The sequence below is a fragment of the Vigna radiata genome, chromosome 4, assembly GCF_000741045.1.
Source record: "Vigna radiata var. radiata cultivar VC1973A chromosome 4, Vradiata_ver6, whole genome shotgun sequence".
NCBI lineage: Eukaryota > Viridiplantae > Streptophyta > Magnoliopsida > Fabales > Fabaceae > Vigna > Vigna radiata.
Window position 1 is genome coordinate 9,632,496 of NC_028354.1, and position 19,372 is coordinate 9,651,867.

General features: G+C 34.9%; 1 protein-coding gene across 1 annotated transcript; it reads left to right on the forward strand.

The window, feature by feature from the left end:
- The first annotated feature begins 17,116 nt into the window (after nucleotides 1–17,116).
- On the forward strand, nucleotides 17,117–19,002 carry LOC106758329. Its single transcript, XM_022780150.1, has 3 exons — nucleotides 17,117–18,117; nucleotides 18,198–18,600; nucleotides 18,679–19,002. The coding sequence occupies exons 1-3, from the start codon at nucleotides 17,117–17,119 to the stop codon at nucleotides 19,000–19,002; spliced, it is 1,728 nt and encodes a 575-aa protein (XP_022635871.1).
- Nucleotides 19,003–19,372: the final 370 nt, after the last annotated feature.

A 19,372-nucleotide genomic window follows, 5' to 3' on the forward strand; every position in this document is an offset into this window, starting at 1 on the left:
GCCTCGTCGCCCAAGCGGCTAGGAAGGGCGCCCGGGTGGTAGACGTCGATTTTCTGGTGCCCGAGCGCCCCTTGATGATGTCGGGCGTCGTACGGTGCAAATTCTGGGTATCTGGTTGACTTTTCTACACTCTGGTTAACTTTTCTGCACTCTGGTTGAATTTTCTGCACTCTGATTCACTTTTATGCATTTCAATATTTTGGTATTTTAACTCTTCTTTCAAATCATTCCAATAGCCTACAAAATCAGGGGAATTAGTCAAAAAATCATTAAGTTTAACCTTAACTCTCTTATTCACAAAACTAAAGCAAAAACACGAGTTCAAGAAAGTATCTAAGTGATCACATATTTTTAACTGTTTCATGATTTAGAATTTGGTTATTCGATTTATTGATCACATATTATTAAATGTTTCTTATTCAATATATCTCTGCTTTTTGATTGACTGAAATGTTTGAGAGATTATTTTGAGATTGTTGGTTGATTGATATTATATTTATGTTGCATTGATGAGTTTGAACAATTTCTTTTATGATATAATATTGTCACATGCTTATTCATGCTTTGAAATTTTGTGAAAACTGCATTGTGCATTTGGGTTTTGATTATAAAATATGCATAATGGCAGAGGGAGCATTGCATGACATTTTAGATATTTCACATGTCTACATTCAAGGGGGAGATTATATATTTATCATATGATTATCTCTGACAGGGGAAGCATCATTGTTTGACTAATATGATTTATAATTGATATGATTATATCTTTATCATATGATTATCTTTAACATTTGCTCTGATACAAATTGATATAGGTTTTTTATTGACAATCTGAATTGACTTGTACAACATGGTTGTTTATTAATCATGTTTGTGCATCATCAAAAAAGGGAAAGATTGTTGATAGGGGGAGCACTAGTTTAGCCAAACCTTACAATCTCAGAGAGCTTATGGTTTTTTATTGTTGGAAAAAGAATGGCTTAGTTTCAACACCAAGAGGGGGGGGTGAATTGGTGAGGTTTAAAAATCAGAGTCTTTTTCAAATCTTTTTCGCAAAGTGTAAACCTTTCAAAAGTTTCTTGAATCTGAATGAAAAAGATAAATCAAGTTTAACGGAAAATAGTTGACTATGCAAAAAGTAAAGTCGACTTAAAAATAAAGAGTTCAGGGATAGAGAAATTCAAACACAGTTTTTATACTGGTTCGACCAAACTGTCTACATCCAGTGTCCTTCCTGTACCCTAAAGCAAATGCACTATAATGATCAAGGTTTTTACAACAAGGTTTCTATAGAGACCTCTACGTCAAAATATAAAACACCTCTCTAACCCTTTAACCAAAATATTGGCATACAACACCCATAGAACAACAACAAGATATCCCCTCTCCTGCAGTCTTTGTCAACTTTGAATAATCCATAAAGTTATCCCAAAACGAAGCACGTCCTCTACCTATAATCACAACAGGGCAGCCACAATCTTCCAAAGATTGAGAGAAGTTGATGATCACGTTTCCAGTACACCTCAATGTGCAGTATGATCAAGCTTTTCTTTCAGCACAACCTTGCTCCTCAAGCAACTATCCAAGACAGATCTCAACGATCTTCTGGATGAGTTCTTTGAGGGTTTTCACATAGATCAAAATCTGAAACAACAGAATGAAAGTGTTAGAATTACCAAAGTCTCTGTGTAAAGCTGAATCACGTCTATTTATAGTTTTCTATAAAACAGACACTCTGTAGTGGAATTCACTACTAATCCAATCGACTATAACTAGACACTTATGACAGTTAAAACAATTTAGTAGTAGTTAGACCAACCAAATTGATTACACATTTAATTCAGTTGACTTGTAATTAATGCTTGAACATAGAATCAAAATATAGCCGTTACAACTCACAAGCATTAACAAAAATTCAAAACATAACTAAGTAGAGTTGCTTATGCATATAGTTGACTATGTCACTTCAATGCAGTTTTGAAAATCTTTTCTTTGCAAATTTACTCACAGTAGAACTGTTTTTGAAAATCTGTGCAATGTCACGAGTTTTAATCGACTTACTTCATAATGAAGTTGACATAAAACTTGTAGTTTTGTCACACAATATAAGTTCAACCAAGTTCATGTGGTTTTCTTTTTTGAAACATATGTAATGCAATCACATATGATATCTCATGTAAAAAGTAGTGAATAAGCACACATATATACAAAATTATCACAAACATGTTCTTCAAGAATTCAAAGACAATAAAGATTTGAACATGTAACACATATAAATACATGTGTTATTAATAATGTGTTGTCATCATAAAAAACCAGAAACACTTTGAGACTAAGGTTTAGATAAACTAGTGTTTCCCTTATGAAAAATCTCAACAATCTCCCCCTTTTTTGATGATGCACAACCATAATTACTAAACAACCATGTTTGTACACAACAACTCATAAAATCAGTCAATCATATAATCAAATTATATTAGAGCTATTAAAGCTCATAAAAGCAAACTATATCAGAGCAAGTGATTAATGATTTTATCAATATATCAGAGCAAACGAGTATATCTCAGACAACATATTTACTCTGTATCAAAAGTTTCAAGCAATCAAGTATCAAGCAAAATAAGCAATCAAACTTTCTCCCCCTTTGTGCATTACAAAAAAGGTATGCTCTATGATAATGATATGCTGATAAATGATTTTCCAGAGATACATCAATATAATCATATCAATCAATCAATGATGCTCCCCCTGTCATAGATTATCACATGATAAAAAATAATCTCCCCCTAAAGTGTAGGCATGTGAAAAATCTAGACTATCATTTAATGCTCCCCGTATCATTATGCATGTTTTAAAATCAAAATCAAAACCCAAATGCGCAATGCAGTGTTCATAAAAGTTGAGCATATAAAAGCATGTATCAGAATTGTATCAGAACCAGAATTGCAAACAATTCAATCAAGCCTCGATACAATCAATCAACAATCTCACAATATATTCTCACAGATATATCAATCAATTAAAAAACCGAGATATATTGAAAGAAGACAGTATATGATATAGAATCAGTAAACCAATTAACCAAATTCCATTTAATGGAATTCATAACCCAGTTAAACCAGTAGTCGATTGTTCCATATTTGCAATCGATTTGCATTGCTCTCCATGAGTAGTAACTCCAGTAATAAGTCCAGAAGCAATGTTTCCTGTAAAACCTTTCAAGATCTTTTGAAGATCAAGCATTTTAGAATCATGTAAATGCAATAAAGTAATACAGATATGAATTGAATATGCAAAAGAATTAATGTAACTGTAAACATGTGCACAATCAACTCATAGTCGATTTTAATTTGATTCAAATGGATTCAATCAAGAAATCAAAGCAGATAGGATTAAACCATAAACGACTGATTTCATTAATACTTCCAAAACATATTACAAGCTTATTAGACCCTTTGACAGAAAAAATGGCAATCTAAAAACCATTTTCAAAAGAAAGTAAGAACAAAGACAAGAAACAATCGAACAAAAAGGACACAAGACTCAATTTCATACTGTTGTAGACACTGTGACCCTATTATGATTCGAAAGACTCTACAATCTTTCTGTCAGCACTGTTCTTTCCACTGTCAGAATCATCCACTACGTATCTCCAAAAGCATTTATCCTTAGTGCATAGTCCATTTTCCTGTGCAGTTCGGTGAATGATTTTTGCAGCATTATCATCTTATCATCAAGCCTTTTGAACCTTTCATCCACAAATTTTTCAAATATTGTCTATGGTCGAAATTTGTATCTGGATGTATCAATGTTCACCATATTCATTTCTTCAGTACCAGGAATGTCATCACCCTTGAATATCCAACGTTCCTTGACTTTTCTAAGCCCCATAGAGTTCAAAAACAGTTTCTCCAACACAATCCTTTTGTTGCAACTAATGGTTCTTTCGTTATAGAGGTCCACATTATGCATTCTAAGCACTTTACTGATGAATACCTCGTATGGTAGACAAAGCTCCTTTCTTTTCGAAAACTTTAACATCTGATCACCTATCAGAGACGCCTAGTTTGTTGGAGTGGGAGTCTGTAAAGCATATAACAGGCATATATCCTCTCATTCAGCAATGATTGATCTTCACCACTGGGAAGCAATATCCAAGTGATCACATATGCACACATACATTCTTCTGTTGATCAATATCAATCAGAGAGTAACGTAGCAGAATAAAAATTAGTTTAGCAGAAAGTGTGTTCGGTCACAAGTTAAATAAATATGGTCCGTTTTAAAAATAAATTTTCTAAGAGAAAATTTATCAAACAGTTGATGTGCATAAAACCGTAAAGAGTGTAGGGAGTAGAAAAATCACACAAATAATTTTTATACTGGTTTGATTCAAAAGAATCTACGTCCATTCGTTAATCACTACAAAAAGTGATTAACAGTTTCACTATAAATCAGTGTCACAGATTTACAATAAGAGTGAATAAAATATGATGATAAAACCTTCCTTCGACGAACGAACCCGAAGAGAACTACTTTGTCAAGTCAAAGAGAACCGCTTCGACTTTCGACAAACGAAACGCGAGCTTATCCTATTCATGAGACCAGACAAAGTACACTTTGCCAACTCGAAGAGAACTGCTCCGATTTTCGACCAACGAAATGCGAGCTTCTCCTATTCACGAGACCAGGCAAAGCACCTTAGCAACTCGAAGAGAACCGCTCTGCCTATCCACCAACGAAACACAAGCTTCTCCTATTCACGAGACCAGGTAAGGGACTTGAACTAGCTTTTGAGAACTTCCTCAGACAAATTGTATTCTTCAAAGGACCTTAGTTTAAAAGTTCTTTTCTCAAGTTCTCAAAAAGACCTATTTATAGGCAGCTAGTCTGAATATGAAAGGTCAGGTCCCAACTGCTAGTAATAATCCATTATTGTAAGTGATAATCAATTATTTAAGTCCGTTACAAGTTTTCAAAATAATTTGGCAGTTTTCAAAACAGACCTGTGATAATCGATTATTTGGAATGATAATCGATTATTCCAAAGCAACATGGTTTTTCAGAAAAGCTCAGGATAATCGATTATTGTTCCTCATAATCGATTAAATACGTCACAGTACATAAAATACGAGATTTATATATTTAAGTCATTCCTAATATATTTATATTCTACAAAGTGCTTTTAAAGACAAGTTATAACATCTTCAAGTCTAACTTCTTGTAGCATCATCAAAACTATTATCTTCAAGTTTGAACAATGTTCCTCATTGGTAACATCTTCCATCCTCAGGTTTTCAATACCAAAGGATTCATATCTTCCAACCAAATCAGGATTCTTCAAGAAGTTGTTGTATATCTCGGTTTTATAAAAACCAGGAATGCCTTGATGTGCCATTAGTCCTTCTTGTTGAAGCCCTGCGACATATTTCTAGATGAAATAGTCTATGCTGATATCCATATCTTTCACTCTAGACTTAAGATTATTTTCTTCCTTTCTCAAGTTAGAATAGAAAACCTTTACTAGGTTTGGATAACAATCCCCTTGAAGTTCAACAAACTTTGTCAGACCAGCTTTATCCAACCATTCTTGAAATGTGAAGCCTTCATTGCAAAAGAAAAGAGTACTTATACATTTATGCCTTATCACTTACTTAAAACCCCATTTGCATATAAAATTTGTTCTCTGATCATCATCACTAAATCATCCAAAAGGATCTTCTTCCTTCTACTAGAAGCAGAGTGCTTCCCTGGTCGAGATGATGAAGAGGCCATTTTGGTGAGGAATGCAAAGACTTCTTTAACAGAAATAAGGGTTTCTCTCTCAGTGTGCATGAATCAGAGTTAGACTAAGCAAACATGTATTAAGGCACGAATAGTCCAAACTCAAAAGGGCCCATTTTAAATTTTCAAATTTGGAAAGCCCAAAAACAAAGACACAAAGTCGATTTTATTAAGACTTAAGTTGACTACTGTATGACAGAGGGTTTTCAAAAATGGAAACATACATACAGAGACATATAATCGATTGGGCTCATAATCAAGTCGATTAAAAGTCGTAAAAAATATTTTCAGATAAACCAATCAAACAATCACTTAGATAATCATTCAAACAATTAAACATCATCAATCAAACAATTTATATGCATGATGCAGCAGGATGATATTTGTTACCAGTTGTAGACACTCAAGAGACTTGATTTCATCAATTTTTTTCATCCTTGAGTTCGCATTGCACATCATTGCATCTGTTGCTAACCTACAAAATAGTTCAAATTTTGGATGCAGGTACCATTTGAAATTGGGTTCTTGATTATTAGTTGCAACTAGATGTTCTTTAGGAATCCATTTGTATAAGCCTTTACGAACACCGACCTTTCTGTAAAAACAATTTCTAATTGTATGACCAATGTTATATCAATAAAAGAAAGCATGCTTAAGAGGTTTGCTTAAATCAGTAAATATTTTTGCATTGGTTCTATTTGTTTGAGCTTTATATCCAATTCCTTTCCTCTAAATTGCTCTTCCTGAAGACTTTAAGATAACATCTCTACCTTGTGTGAATTTAGCTAGCGTGATAGTCAAGTAATCTATTGTTTAACATGAGTAGGACATTTTTCACATTTCTTTTAAACTATAATAGTCTGAGTTATAACAATTTTGCAGATAATAAAGCAACATCTAATTCCTTTTGTAATTTTTCATTATCATTGAAAAGATTATTAAATTTATACTCATAATCCTTTCTCTAAGAATTGAGTCGATTCACATTATACTGAAGTCGCATTGCTTCAGCGTGTATCTCTTGAAAAACATCTAGCAGCAGGTCATATTTCACCTCAATTGGTTCCTTCTCGAACTCTGTATCACTCTCATAATCTGCCACTGATGTTCCAGCCATGAAGCATATGTTTGATTCCTCCTCTCGATCAAGATCTTCATCACTAGAGGCTTTTGAATCACTATTCTCCCAGGCGATGTAAGCACTACTTTTGTCTGAGGAAACCTCTTGATAATTTTGTACTTCAGCTTCAGATCTGGACAATCAAGCTTGATGTGTCCTTCTTTGCCGCATTCATAACATTGAATGGCATTTGATCTTGAAGCTTTCTTTGCTTTTGTATTTCCTGCATGGTTAGTAAGTTGACTATTATTCTTCATAAATCGATTGAATTTCCTTACCACCATAGACATCAGTTGATTGTTGTCCAATTCAGCATCTGAATCATCATCTGATTGTGCAATCTTTGAGGCTTTCTTACTGGTAGCTTTCAGTGCTATGGACTTATTTCCTTCAATCTCTTCCTCATCTTTTAATCTTCCAAGTTTAAGCTCGTAAGATCCTTGGATTAAGAGATTGTAGTGACTTTGGGTTGCCAGCTTCTCTTCAGGCTTTTGAGAATTTTGATATTGATCTCCTTTTTGTCAAATACTTTTCCAAGAGCCAACAAATGGTTGACAATGTGAGTGAACCTTTTCTGAACTTCATATATTGTTTCTCCAGTCCTCATTCTGAAAAGTTCATACTCTTGTATCAAGGAATTCTTTCTGGCTCTCTTAACCTCATCAGTTCCTTCATGTGTAACTTCCAAGACATCTCTTATTTCCTTGGCAGTTTTGCATTGAGACATCCTGAAAAATTCATCAATAGTTAGTCTAGAGGCAATAATATTTTGTGCTTTAACATCATACTGTGCTTTACGATTTTCATCTTGAGACCACTCGGAAATTTTTTTCAAAACAATCTTTCCATTAACAATATGAGTTAGCTCAAAAGCACCATTTACTGTTGCATCCCAAATACCTCTACCCACAGATTCAAGAACAATTTGCATTCGGATTTTCCAAAAAGGATAGTTTTCACCTACAAACAGTGGTGGTCTGTTTATAGATGCACCTTCACCAAAGGTTTGAAAACTAGAAGCCATTTCCAGGAATATAGTCGATTCAAAGAAAAATGTAGTCGACTAGTTTTTCAAATATCTTATGAAAATCATCTCTGGTGCCAACTGTTGGAAAAAGAATGGCTTAGTTTCAACACCAAGAGGGGGTTGAATTGGTGAGGTTTAAAAATCAAAGTCTTTTTCAAATCTTTTTCGCAAAGTGTAAGCCTTTCAAAGGTTTCTTGAATCTGAATGAAAAAAGATAAATCAAGTGCAGCGAAAAATAGTTGAGTATGTAGAAAGTAAAGTCGACTTAAAAATATAGAGTGTTGGGAAACAAGTAGGTTTCGTTTTAACACCAAGAGGAGGGGGGTTGAATTGGTGGGTTTTCAAAATCAGAGTCCTTTTTGCAATCTTTAATACAAAGTACAAAACTTTACAAACTTTCTTGAATCGCAAGTAATAGAAAATTAAGTGCAGCGGATAATCAAAGTTGACTATGTGAATTGTAAAGTCGACTGAATGTAAAAGAGTAGGAATAGAGAATTCAAACCCAGGATTTTATACTGGTTCGGCCTCAATGCCTACATCCAGTGTCCTTCCAATACCAGGAAGCAAATGCACTATAATGGCCAAGGTTTTTACAACAAATGCAAGATATCCCCTCTCCTGCAATCTGCAACCCACTTTGAACAATCCTCAAAGTGTACCAGACTCCACGAGTCCAACCCCTGTAGTCACAATAGGTTCAATAACAATCACCACGGAATGAAAACACCAATCTTGATCAACCCAGAAACACCTCAATTGTGCAGATTCTGATCAAGCAATGAGCACAGTGTCAATCTCCTTCAGAAACTCTTCAAAGAAAGATCATAATTGTCTTCTTGACGAGTTCTTAGACCTCAAATTCTCAGAAAAACAATCTGAAGCAGAATATGAAAATGTTAGATTTCCAAAATTTCTTTGAAACAACTCAGGTCTCGTCTATTTATAGATTTCTATAAATCTGTAGCTCATGTAGTCGATTATGCTACTAATGCAGTCGACTGTCCTATGACAGTTATAATAGTTAAGAAAAAATAGTAGCAATCTAGTCAAACAAATTAGTTCCTGATTCATTAAAGTTGACTAACATTTAATGCTCAACTAACTTTTAAAAATATAGCCGCTACTGTTCATGAGCATAACAAAATTCCAAATCAAACAACTAATATAGTCGAATGCGTGGTGCACACAGTCGACTTCGAAAAAATAGTTCACTTTGAAATTGCTTTCAATGCAAAATCTCACATAGCTCTATATTTGAAAATCTGTGCATAGTCACGAGCTTAATTCGACTTCCCCTATAATGAAGTCGACTTACAGCTTACAGTTATGCCACACAATGTAAGTTCATAAAAATGCATGTGGTTTTCTTCTTTCAAAATATGTGTAATGCAACCAGATATGATGGAACATATACAAGCTCAGTAAATGTGCATTCACATGTCAAGATAAACACAAAAACATGTTCAACAAGATATCAATCAATAAGCCACAGAACATGTAACACATCAACAATACATGTGTTACTAAAAATGTGTTGTCATCATAAAAAACTAGAGTGATATAGATATTGTGTTGTCAATAATCTCAACAATCTCCCCCTTTTTTGATGATGCACAACCATGATTAATACACAACCATGTTTGCACTAGACCAAACCAAATTCAAAGTAAGCACAAGATATAACAATCAAATTTCAGTTCAAATACTCTGAACGCACACAAATCAATCAACAATATATCAAGCAGACAACAATTCACAATACTTCTCCCCTTTGTCCATTAACAAAAAAGGTATGCTTCTAGATATGATATGCTAATAAACCAAATAAAGATGCATCAATAAGAATGTAAGCAGTTTGAAAACAAGCAGTGATGCTCCCCCTATCATATATATTCACATGAAAAAGATAACTCCCCCTGTCATTATGCATATTTTTCTCAAGCAAGTATAGATGCACAATGCAGAATAGTAACAACCAGAGCATACAATCATTATAAAACAGAATTGTATCATGTATATGATTTCAAGCAAATTTATCATGCATAAATACAATCATCAACAATCTTACAATATATTCTCATATACGAATCACACAACCAGAATCAGAGATATATAGCAGATAAACAGAATAAGATAATCAATCAACACAATAACCAAATTCCAGTGAAGGAATTTATAATCCTTTTGAGATCAAGTCGATTGAATTATTATCCCAATCTATTTCATTCCTTCTCAGTGAGTTATGAACTTCAGCAGTGATTTCTAAGCAATGTTTTCCCGTAAAACTGTTAATGTTCTGGCAAGTGTACCAGATCGTATCAAGTAATATTAAAACGGTAAGTCTGAGTATTGTCTCCCAAAGGACTCTTAGGCCTAAACTTTCGTGTGATGTTTTGAAATCATAAGACTTGAATAAATGAAATTTGAGTTGTAAATGCAAAACTGAAAATAAAATGTATGCAAAAGTTGATCAATTAACAGTTGAACGATATGAATGAATGGTGTTGTTGGGATTTACGGTTTCATCCTAATCCACTCTCAAATATCTACTATTCTTACTAAATTCGACTTTGTTATCAATGTTTATGCCACTTTCTAATTTACCCTTATCCCAATGTCTTGGTGAAAAGAGCCTGCTCTTAATTACCAGTTTACTATGTCTAGTCTCCCTACTAATTATTCATGCATTTCATTGGCACAAAAGCTTTAGGCAATTGATCCTCCTATTCCTATGTCTAGGTAATATTGCTATCAAGAGAATTCCCTCATGTGTAGACCTAACTATACGTGTCCATATAGAAAGCACCAAAGATTATACGTTTGAATAATGTCTTAGACATAGCATGAATTATAACGGAGGAAAAACTCAAAGAATTGATAAACAAAGCATATGAGTAAAGTAAGAATTTCAATATAAGAGAGTTTGAAATAGGATTACATCGTTCCCCAACAACAATGGAGTATAGTTCACCATGGACATGGTGAAACTAAATGGAATAAATGAAAAGAATGAAAGATAAAACCCTAAAGGTTGTAGATCGGAGCTTTCGCATCCAAAATCCACCTCCTAGGAGTGAAGAAGGTGTTTTTTGCATCCTCATTGTCAAAAGATGACATCTAACGATCGCATTGATCTATTTATAAATTGTGAAAAATTAGAGAAAACAAGCCCAAGTCCAAAGTACAGCCCTAAGCACTGGGTTCGCCGCTAAACCGTAGGTGTGGCACTCAGGTGAGACGCTCAATGTTCACGCCCAGGTGTTTGGCAGTGCTGTTACTGAAGAAGTTGTGGTGTTCAGCGGTAGGCGCGACTCTATCTTCTCCCCTCTACGTTAGCACTTAAGCGTTTGACAGATTCTTTTTCAACAAAGCTGGCGCTCAGCTCTGAACTAGCACTAGTGCAAAAAGGGCTTTAGACGTTAGTTATTTTAGGCTTTTAACGTCACCTCAAGAATCAACGTCTATATAGGTGACATTAATGGGACGTCGACTTTCTGCAGGTCGGACGTCCATCTAGACGTCGGTTTAGTGCAAAGCGCGACGTCTATAAAGACATCAGACCTTGATCGAACCGACGTCTAAAGTGGCCATAGACGTCGGTCAGTGACATGTTCGACGTCTATAAGGTCGTCAAACATTGCATTAACCGACGTCTATGGGAACTATAGACGTCAGTCAGTACATTAACCGACATCTTAAAATTAATTTTCTTTGTATTTTGGTGTAGTTTTCTCGTGTCTTTGGATAGTGTAGTACCACCTCCTTGCTTTGCTAGTTTCTTTGTAAGAAAAATTTGTGTCTTTTGGACTTCTCATGGCATTTGAACCCTAGGACGAACCGCCACTGAAAAAAATACGGTGAGAATACAGTGCCGTATTCTTTTTCGTTGGTGGTTGGAATGGAGATAGGCAACAACCCAAGTTCTTCTTTGGGTTGAAATGCTATGAGAGATCCAAAAAATGCAAGTTTTTCTTACGAGGAAACTAGTAAAGGGAGAAGGTGCACTACGCTACCCAAAGATACCAGAAAAACTGCACCAAAACACAACGAAAACTCATTTTAATCTGTTCAAATGAAAGATGAAACATCAAAAATTACTTTAATCGGAGTAAAAACAACTTTAAATGGTTAAAAGGAGATCAAACGCACCTGGAAATGAAGTGCAACGAAGAGAAAAGGCGAAGACGATGAAACTAATGATTGCAAACTACTGGTTCGCACAGGTATTTAACAAGAAATAAGACGTCCGATGGTCAGAAACTTGACGTATATAATCCCATATACGTCGGCTTGGAGGGATGAGACCTCCAGTTGACGGAAACGAATGACTTTTCACATACCTGGTCAAATTATAGACATTCGTTTTGGCAGGATCCGACGTTTAAGAGGTGGAAAAGAGTGACTATTCACTTACCCGACAGACATATAGGCATCAGGTAGCAGGTTCCCCGATGTCTATAGTCTGATAGGTAGGTGAACAACTATTAATTTCTGCCATATAGACGTCAGTGCCCACTCAGTAGCGATGTCTATATGTTTGAAAGAAATGACTCTTCACCTAACTGTCAGACATATAGACGTCAGATGGGTTGGCCCCGATGTCTACAATACTAACGATGTCGGGGAACATGATAACATACGTCTATATGGCCAACTTGTTTACGAAAATGCCACCGATCATCAATATACGTCGCTCTTACCCTTAATCGACGTCTATGGGATGATGTTAAACAACATTTTTACACTAGTGTGGCGCTGAGCGGTGGCTGCGATTCTTCATTTGCACCTTTTTTTCATCCTTTCTTGAGTCGAACTCCTTCCTACTTCAATATCCTTCATTCAATTCTCATTAAATCCTGTCAAAACAAGGAAAACCAAGCATAATACCCATAAAACCACCTTTGACTCTCTTATAACCTAACTAATACAAAATGCACGATTTCAATCTAGTTTCTAAGTCATAAAGGGTGTGTTTTGTATCAAAATCAAGTATGAAAATAACGATTTTTTAGCCGTTATCACAACCCCAAACTTAGAACTTTGCTTGTCCTCAAGCAAACAAAACAAAAGTTAGCCTTCCACCTATCATCAAAATGGTTCAACACATTCAAAACCCATTCTTTCACAACAAGTAATTACTCAATTCAGCTTTTCAATGGAATCTAATCAAGATGCACACATGCTTCAATTCATTGCAACTCACATAGTGTTCACATAATCATATAATTTCCAATAGATGCTATTCTTATGAATGATCAATTAATTAAGCATAAATGTAATCATGAATTCATGGAATCATTCCTCACCAGATAAGGTGTTTCACTCAATCACACAAGTATTTCAAGAGGTCACTCCTTCCCTCTACTATCTACATGTCACATAGAACAAAATTTCCTTTCATCTACTACAATCAAAATTCTCAAACATAAATGCCATCACAAGGACTTTTCAAGGCTTATAATGAGGTTGGGCTAACAAGAAAAATTGGTTTTTCTAGGTAACAAAATCCTTGAGTTAAGAGAGTTATTGAAGCATTCATATTCAAGCACAAACTCTCTCTTTCACCAATCTCACTCATTCCCAACTTTCCCTTTTTCTTTTGCATTGAGCTTTTCTTTTCATGCTTATCGTTTCTTTTTTATCTTTTTCATGCTTTTTCATTCAACACATTAGGTCAATGCTTTTTTTGTCTTTCAATTCTCCCAACAACCCCAAACTTGAACCTTTATCAATACCATGCAATTATTCTCAACTCAACTCAAGGTAAAGATTTTTCAAAAAGGTTTTCACATAAAGTGTTTAAGGCTTAGGATCAAAAAGGGTATAAGACATGGTTCTCTTTACTTTGGGACGAAAATTTGGCTAAGTAAGGGCTTCCAAAAATGGCCTTGATCATGTGACACAAACATGTAATTCAATCGATCATAAAGATTTAAGCAACACCATTCATGTTTTCAAGTAGATAGCAAACATATCAACAAAAACTCTGGAGCTCAAAACCTCACAAATAGGTTCACTCACTATTCCAAATAACATAATCATACACCTTGCTTAGCACCATAATTACAATCATAATATCATCATGCATTTGTCCACATAGCTTGTGAACACTTCTCCTATATATAAGCATTTAAAGCAATCTTGCTCATCATCCACATTAAGCATCATCAAGCATACTCATCATGCAATCAACAAGTCAAACCAAAATCAGATAATTAAGGTTTTCAAAGCAAGTACAATAAAAACCTACACTACTCAACAGAAGGAAACCTATACTAAGAATGCAAATTACGATACAAAAAATAAGAAAATCTTGGGTTGCCTCCCAGTAAGCGCTTGTTTAATGTCACAAGCCTGACCCAAACCTTTCTAGCACTTGTTAGTAATTGCATACCTTTCCAACACCCATCAATAGGTGTACCTTCCTGTATCCTTCAATGAATAGATAATCAACCTAGCATCCCCTAGTGAATGCTACCCAATAAAAATTATTTAACAAAAATCCAAAAATTACAAAACCCAAAATTAACAAAAGAAAATAATGTTCAAAAAGTTACTGGGGTGCCTCCCAACAAGTGATCTTTTATTGTCACTAGCTTGACCTAGTAAAGCTCAAGTCTCATCTTTCATGTTGGTGTCTTCTTTACCTTCATCACACCAACTCATCTATTTCTTCTGGTCCACCTTCTTGACTTTCCTAGAATATGGAGCTTCAATCCCTATCATTCCATTCTCTTTATATACTTTTGGTTGCCAATTTCTGTTTAGACTTTTCAGAATCTTGATGTTGATCTCCTCCTTATCAGACACTTTGCCAAGAGCCATAAGGTGATTAACAATGTGTGTGAATCTTTTCTGGACATCATAGATTGTCTCTCCAACCTTCATCTGGAAAAGTTCATACTCTTGAATCAAAGAATTCTTCCTTGCTCTCTTGACTTCATTAGTTCCTTCATTGTGACTTCCAAGACATCCCACATTTCCTTTGCATATTTGCATTGAGATACCCTGAAAAATTCAATCATAATTTGTGTAGGCGGCCAGGGAGGGCGCCCGGGCAGTGGACGTCGATTTCCCTCGCTTGAGCCTTCATTTAGGGCGCCTGGGCTTTGTGTTGTTCCTCCTTTTGGTGCTTTTTTAGGCCCTTTTGAGCTCCATCTTTTTGGCTCTTCATTTTTTCTTTCAGTATTACTTCAATCTCTGCCAAAAAAAGGGGAATTAGTCATAAAGTCATTGAAATCAACCTCAACTCTTATTCACACAATTTATTGAAAAAGTATGAGTCAAAGCAAGTTTCTAAGTGTAAAAGGGTACTTTTAATATCAAAATCACATCACAAATAACAGAGTTTTAAATCGTTATCACAATCCCAAACTTAGAACTTTGCTTGTCCTCAAACAAAACAGAATATAACTCAGCTTTTTAGAACAAACACTACAATGAGTCAACATTTTTCAAAAACTTTTCTTTCCAAGACAAGAAATCACTTTTATCAATTCAGCATAAAGATCTCAGTCAAGATGTGCAGATGCCTTAATTCAATCAATATCCATGTGACACTCATACACTTTCAACAAATATTATCCTTAAGAATGATCAATCAACCAAGCAAATATGCAATCAGAAATTCAAAGAACTGTTCCTCACCATGGAAGGTGTTTCACACAAGCACTCAAAAGTGTATCATTCAAGCACTCAAAAGCATGGTTATTAAACTCGCGAGTTAACTCGTTAACTCGGACGAGTTTGCGTTTCTAGTAATGGTTACTGAGTTAACTCGCGAGTAAACTCGGATTTTAAGTAAACTCGGCGAACTCGTAAACAAACTCGATGGAATCGTATAAAATCGCGATATTACAGCGATTTGGCGAGTCTAATATAGGTATCAACAAAAACAATCGTATAAAATCCCGATATTACAGTGATTTGGCGAGTCTGATAGAAGTAATATCAACAAAAAAAATCTGAGTTTAGTATTTAAAACCTCACTAGGGTTCGTCTTCTTCACTGTGCTTCACTCCAATCACTGTTGCTGTTCGTGATTGCCGTTTGTAACCTTTCCGTTCATGGTCTTGTGGTTGCGCTCCAGTAGCCTGGTTCACACTCACTATTACAGTTGTCGTCGTGTCGCCGTCGAGACGCCGTCGCGTGGTTGCGTCGCACAGGTTCGTGGACTCCTTTTTCGCCTCCCAGTCTCGTTGCGTGGTGGTGAGTGATGCTTTTCTTTTAAACATTGTTTGCGCCGCTGCCATGTTGCCATCTTTATTTAAAATATGTTTTCCACGGTCACTCAATTCTCTCACATATGACTCAATTCTCTCACATTACTGTCATGGTGGGTCTCTTTTTAAAAAGCTTTTTTTTTATGATCATTTAAGCGCACAGACTCTTCTTTATTGAAAAAAAGTAGTTTCACTTAATTACGTACAAACTTTTTTATTATAAAATTATTTTATATGGTGTTGTCACCTCACCATCTTTTCTACCATCTTTTCTATCATCTTTTCTATGAAAAAGTTATTTATATTAAAAGTAAACTTTTAATGGTTTTAACTTTTATTAAAAATATCATTTTTTTATTGGGTTTTGCATGGAGTGTGTCCCGTGGGTCTCACCATTTTTTAATGTTTTGTTTTGTGGGTTTCTAGGAGACCACTGCCATGTGTCTTTTTTTTTAATTTATAAAATCATATATTTAACTCCACTTTTTCTATGTTTTTTCTAGTGAAAAATTTAGAGCATCATGTCTGGATCAAATTCAACAGAAATTAATGAAATTATATCTTCATCTACTAAGAGTAGAAGTAAAAATGCTCCGGGAAATCGATCTGATATTGGATGGAAACATGGGTTTGACGTTAATGGTAATGGAAAAAAAGTAAAATGTAATTATTGCTCAAAGATTGTGAGTGGAGGTATATTTAGATTTAAACACCATCTTGCTCGAACAAGGGAGGATTCTGAACCTTGTGCTTCTGTTTCGGATGAAATAAAAAATTTGATGATAAAAATAGTTGTTGAAGCCAAGAATGCATCATTAAAGAAAAGAAAAGATAAATATTGATGAAGACGGGGAAGAAAGTGAGAGTCTTGAAGGAGGACACAAGGTATTCGGATTTAAAGGAAAACAAAAAGTTGCTACTACAAGCAATGGGGGAGTCCAAGCAACTATAAATCAAATGATGAAAAAGGCATACAAAGAAGAAGTTGATGCTCAAGTGGCCGAATTCTTTTACACCAGTGCCATTCCTTTTAATGTAATTAGAAATCCAACATTTGCAAAGATGTGTGAAATGATTGGTAAATATGGAGTTGGATACAAACCACCATCTTATCATGATATTAGAGAGAAGCTCTTGAAACAAGTTGTGAAGAAAATAGATGCAAATCTTGAGGAATATAAGGAGGAGCGGAAAAGAACTGGATGTACAATTATGTCTGATGGTTGGACGGATAGAAAAAGACGTTCTATTTGCAACTTCTTGGTGAATAGTCCTAAAGGGACGATTTTTCTTTCTTCACTTGACACTTCAGACATTTCAAAAACAGCAGATAAAGTTTTCAAAATGTTGGATGATGTTGTCGAGTTTGTTGGAGAAGAAAATGTTGTTCAAGTTGTCACTGATAATGTTGCAAATTTCAAGGCAGCCGGAGAGTTGTTGATGCAAAAGAGGGAAAAATTGTATTGGACTCCATGTGCAGCTCATTGCATTGATATGATATTTGAAGATTTTGAAAAAAATTTGAAGGTCCATGAATTGACCATTAAGAAGGGAAGAAAAATTACCACTTACATTTATGGGAGATCAATGTTGATTTCCTTATTGAAAAAGTTCACTAAAGGTAGAGGCTTGATAAGACCGTGTGTGACTAGATTTGCCACGGCTTATTTAACTCTTGCTTGTCTTCATGAATTGAAGGCATCGTTGTTGACCATGTTCAGCTCTGAGGAATGGAAGACAAGCAAGTTTGGAACTTCACAAGAGGGGAGAAAAGTAGAAAATGTGGTATTAGATAGCCGATTTTGGAATAATGTCTCCACATGCTTGAAAGTCGCTGCCCCTCTTATGGTTGTCTTAAGATTAGTGGACTCAGATGTAAAACCCGCAATGGGTTTCATTTATGAAGAAATGGACTCTGCAAAAGAGAAGATTAGGTCTAACTTTAACAATATCAAAAAGAGGTAAATTTTTAAACTTTTATTCATTCAATGTTTAATTACTTATGTGTGAGATTATTTCTGATATAGCATGATTGATGTAGTTATGAAGAGGTTTGGAAAATAATTGATGCTCGATGGAATAATCAACTTCATAGGCCTTTGCATGCAGCTGCCTATTTTCTGAACCCTCATTTCCACTATGAACCTAACTTTAGATCTGATGATGGTAGAGAAGTGAAAGAAGGATTGTATTTTTGCATGAGAAGATTGATACCAGATATGGCAGAAAGAAGAAAAATTAATTTACAAATCGTTGAATTTCATAATGCTAGAGAACTTTTTGGAATGGAAGATGCAAAGGAATGTAGGAAACAGTTAAATCCTGGGGAATGGTGGGACATGTTTGGTGATGGAACTCCGGAGTTGAAGAGATTTGCTATTCGAATTCTAAGCTTGACTTGTAGTTCTTCTGGATGTGAGCGTAATTGGAGTTCATTTGAAATGGTAATTTAAATTATTTTTAATTTATAAATTCCTTTATTATGTTTATATCTTCACTAAAAATATTATATTTCATTTTAGGTTCATACAAAGGGAAGGAATCTTTTGCATAAAAAAAAGATGAATGATTTAGTTTATGTGATGTATAACTCCAAGCTGAAAAGTAGACAAATTCGAAAAACTATAGCTCTTCCATTTGATGACATTGAATCAGATGATGAATGGATAGTTGAAGAGGCATATGATGTTGTTGAGATTGAACAAGTTGAAGGTGAAAATGATGGTGAAAATGTTCACTTAGATGGAAACAATGAGGATGCACAATATTCATCAGAGGAAGAGTTAGATGAGGATGATGATGCAGATGATGATGATGATGCCATTATTAGAGGATTAGAGGATTAGGCATAGAGACTTTGACATTTCAATTTATGTTTTAGATTATATTTTTATGAACAATATTTCTATGAACTTATGCATTTCAATTTATATAATTTTGTTATCTTATTTGAATTAGGATGTTATTTATATTTTTTTTTCATATGAAGTAAACTCTTACGAGTTTACGAGTCGAGTTTACTGGACTCTCACGAGTTTACTGGACTCTCACGAGTTTACGTAAACTCTCGAGTTTGACAACCTTGCTCAAAAGTGTGTAGTGAGGTGTTGGTGTCTTTTTCACTCTACTACCAAAATGTCACACAAATTAATTTTGCCTTTCATTTAATCACAATCAAACATACTCACAAGCAAGTTATCATCACAAGGGATTTTC

Excerpts from the sequence above, each read along its gene's own strand:
- LOC106758329 (XM_022780150.1), top strand. The coding sequence starts at position 17,117 with ATGAAAAAGGCATACAAAGAAGAAGTTGATGCTCAAGTGGCCGAATTC. Across the intron at positions 18,118-18,197 it reads TTTAACAATATCAAAAAGAG|TTATGAAGAGGTTTGGAAAA; the intron begins GTAAATTTTTAA and ends TGATTGATGTAG. Across the intron at positions 18,601-18,678 it reads ATTGGAGTTCATTTGAAATG|GTTCATACAAAGGGAAGGAA; the intron begins GTAATTTAAATT and ends ATTTCATTTTAG.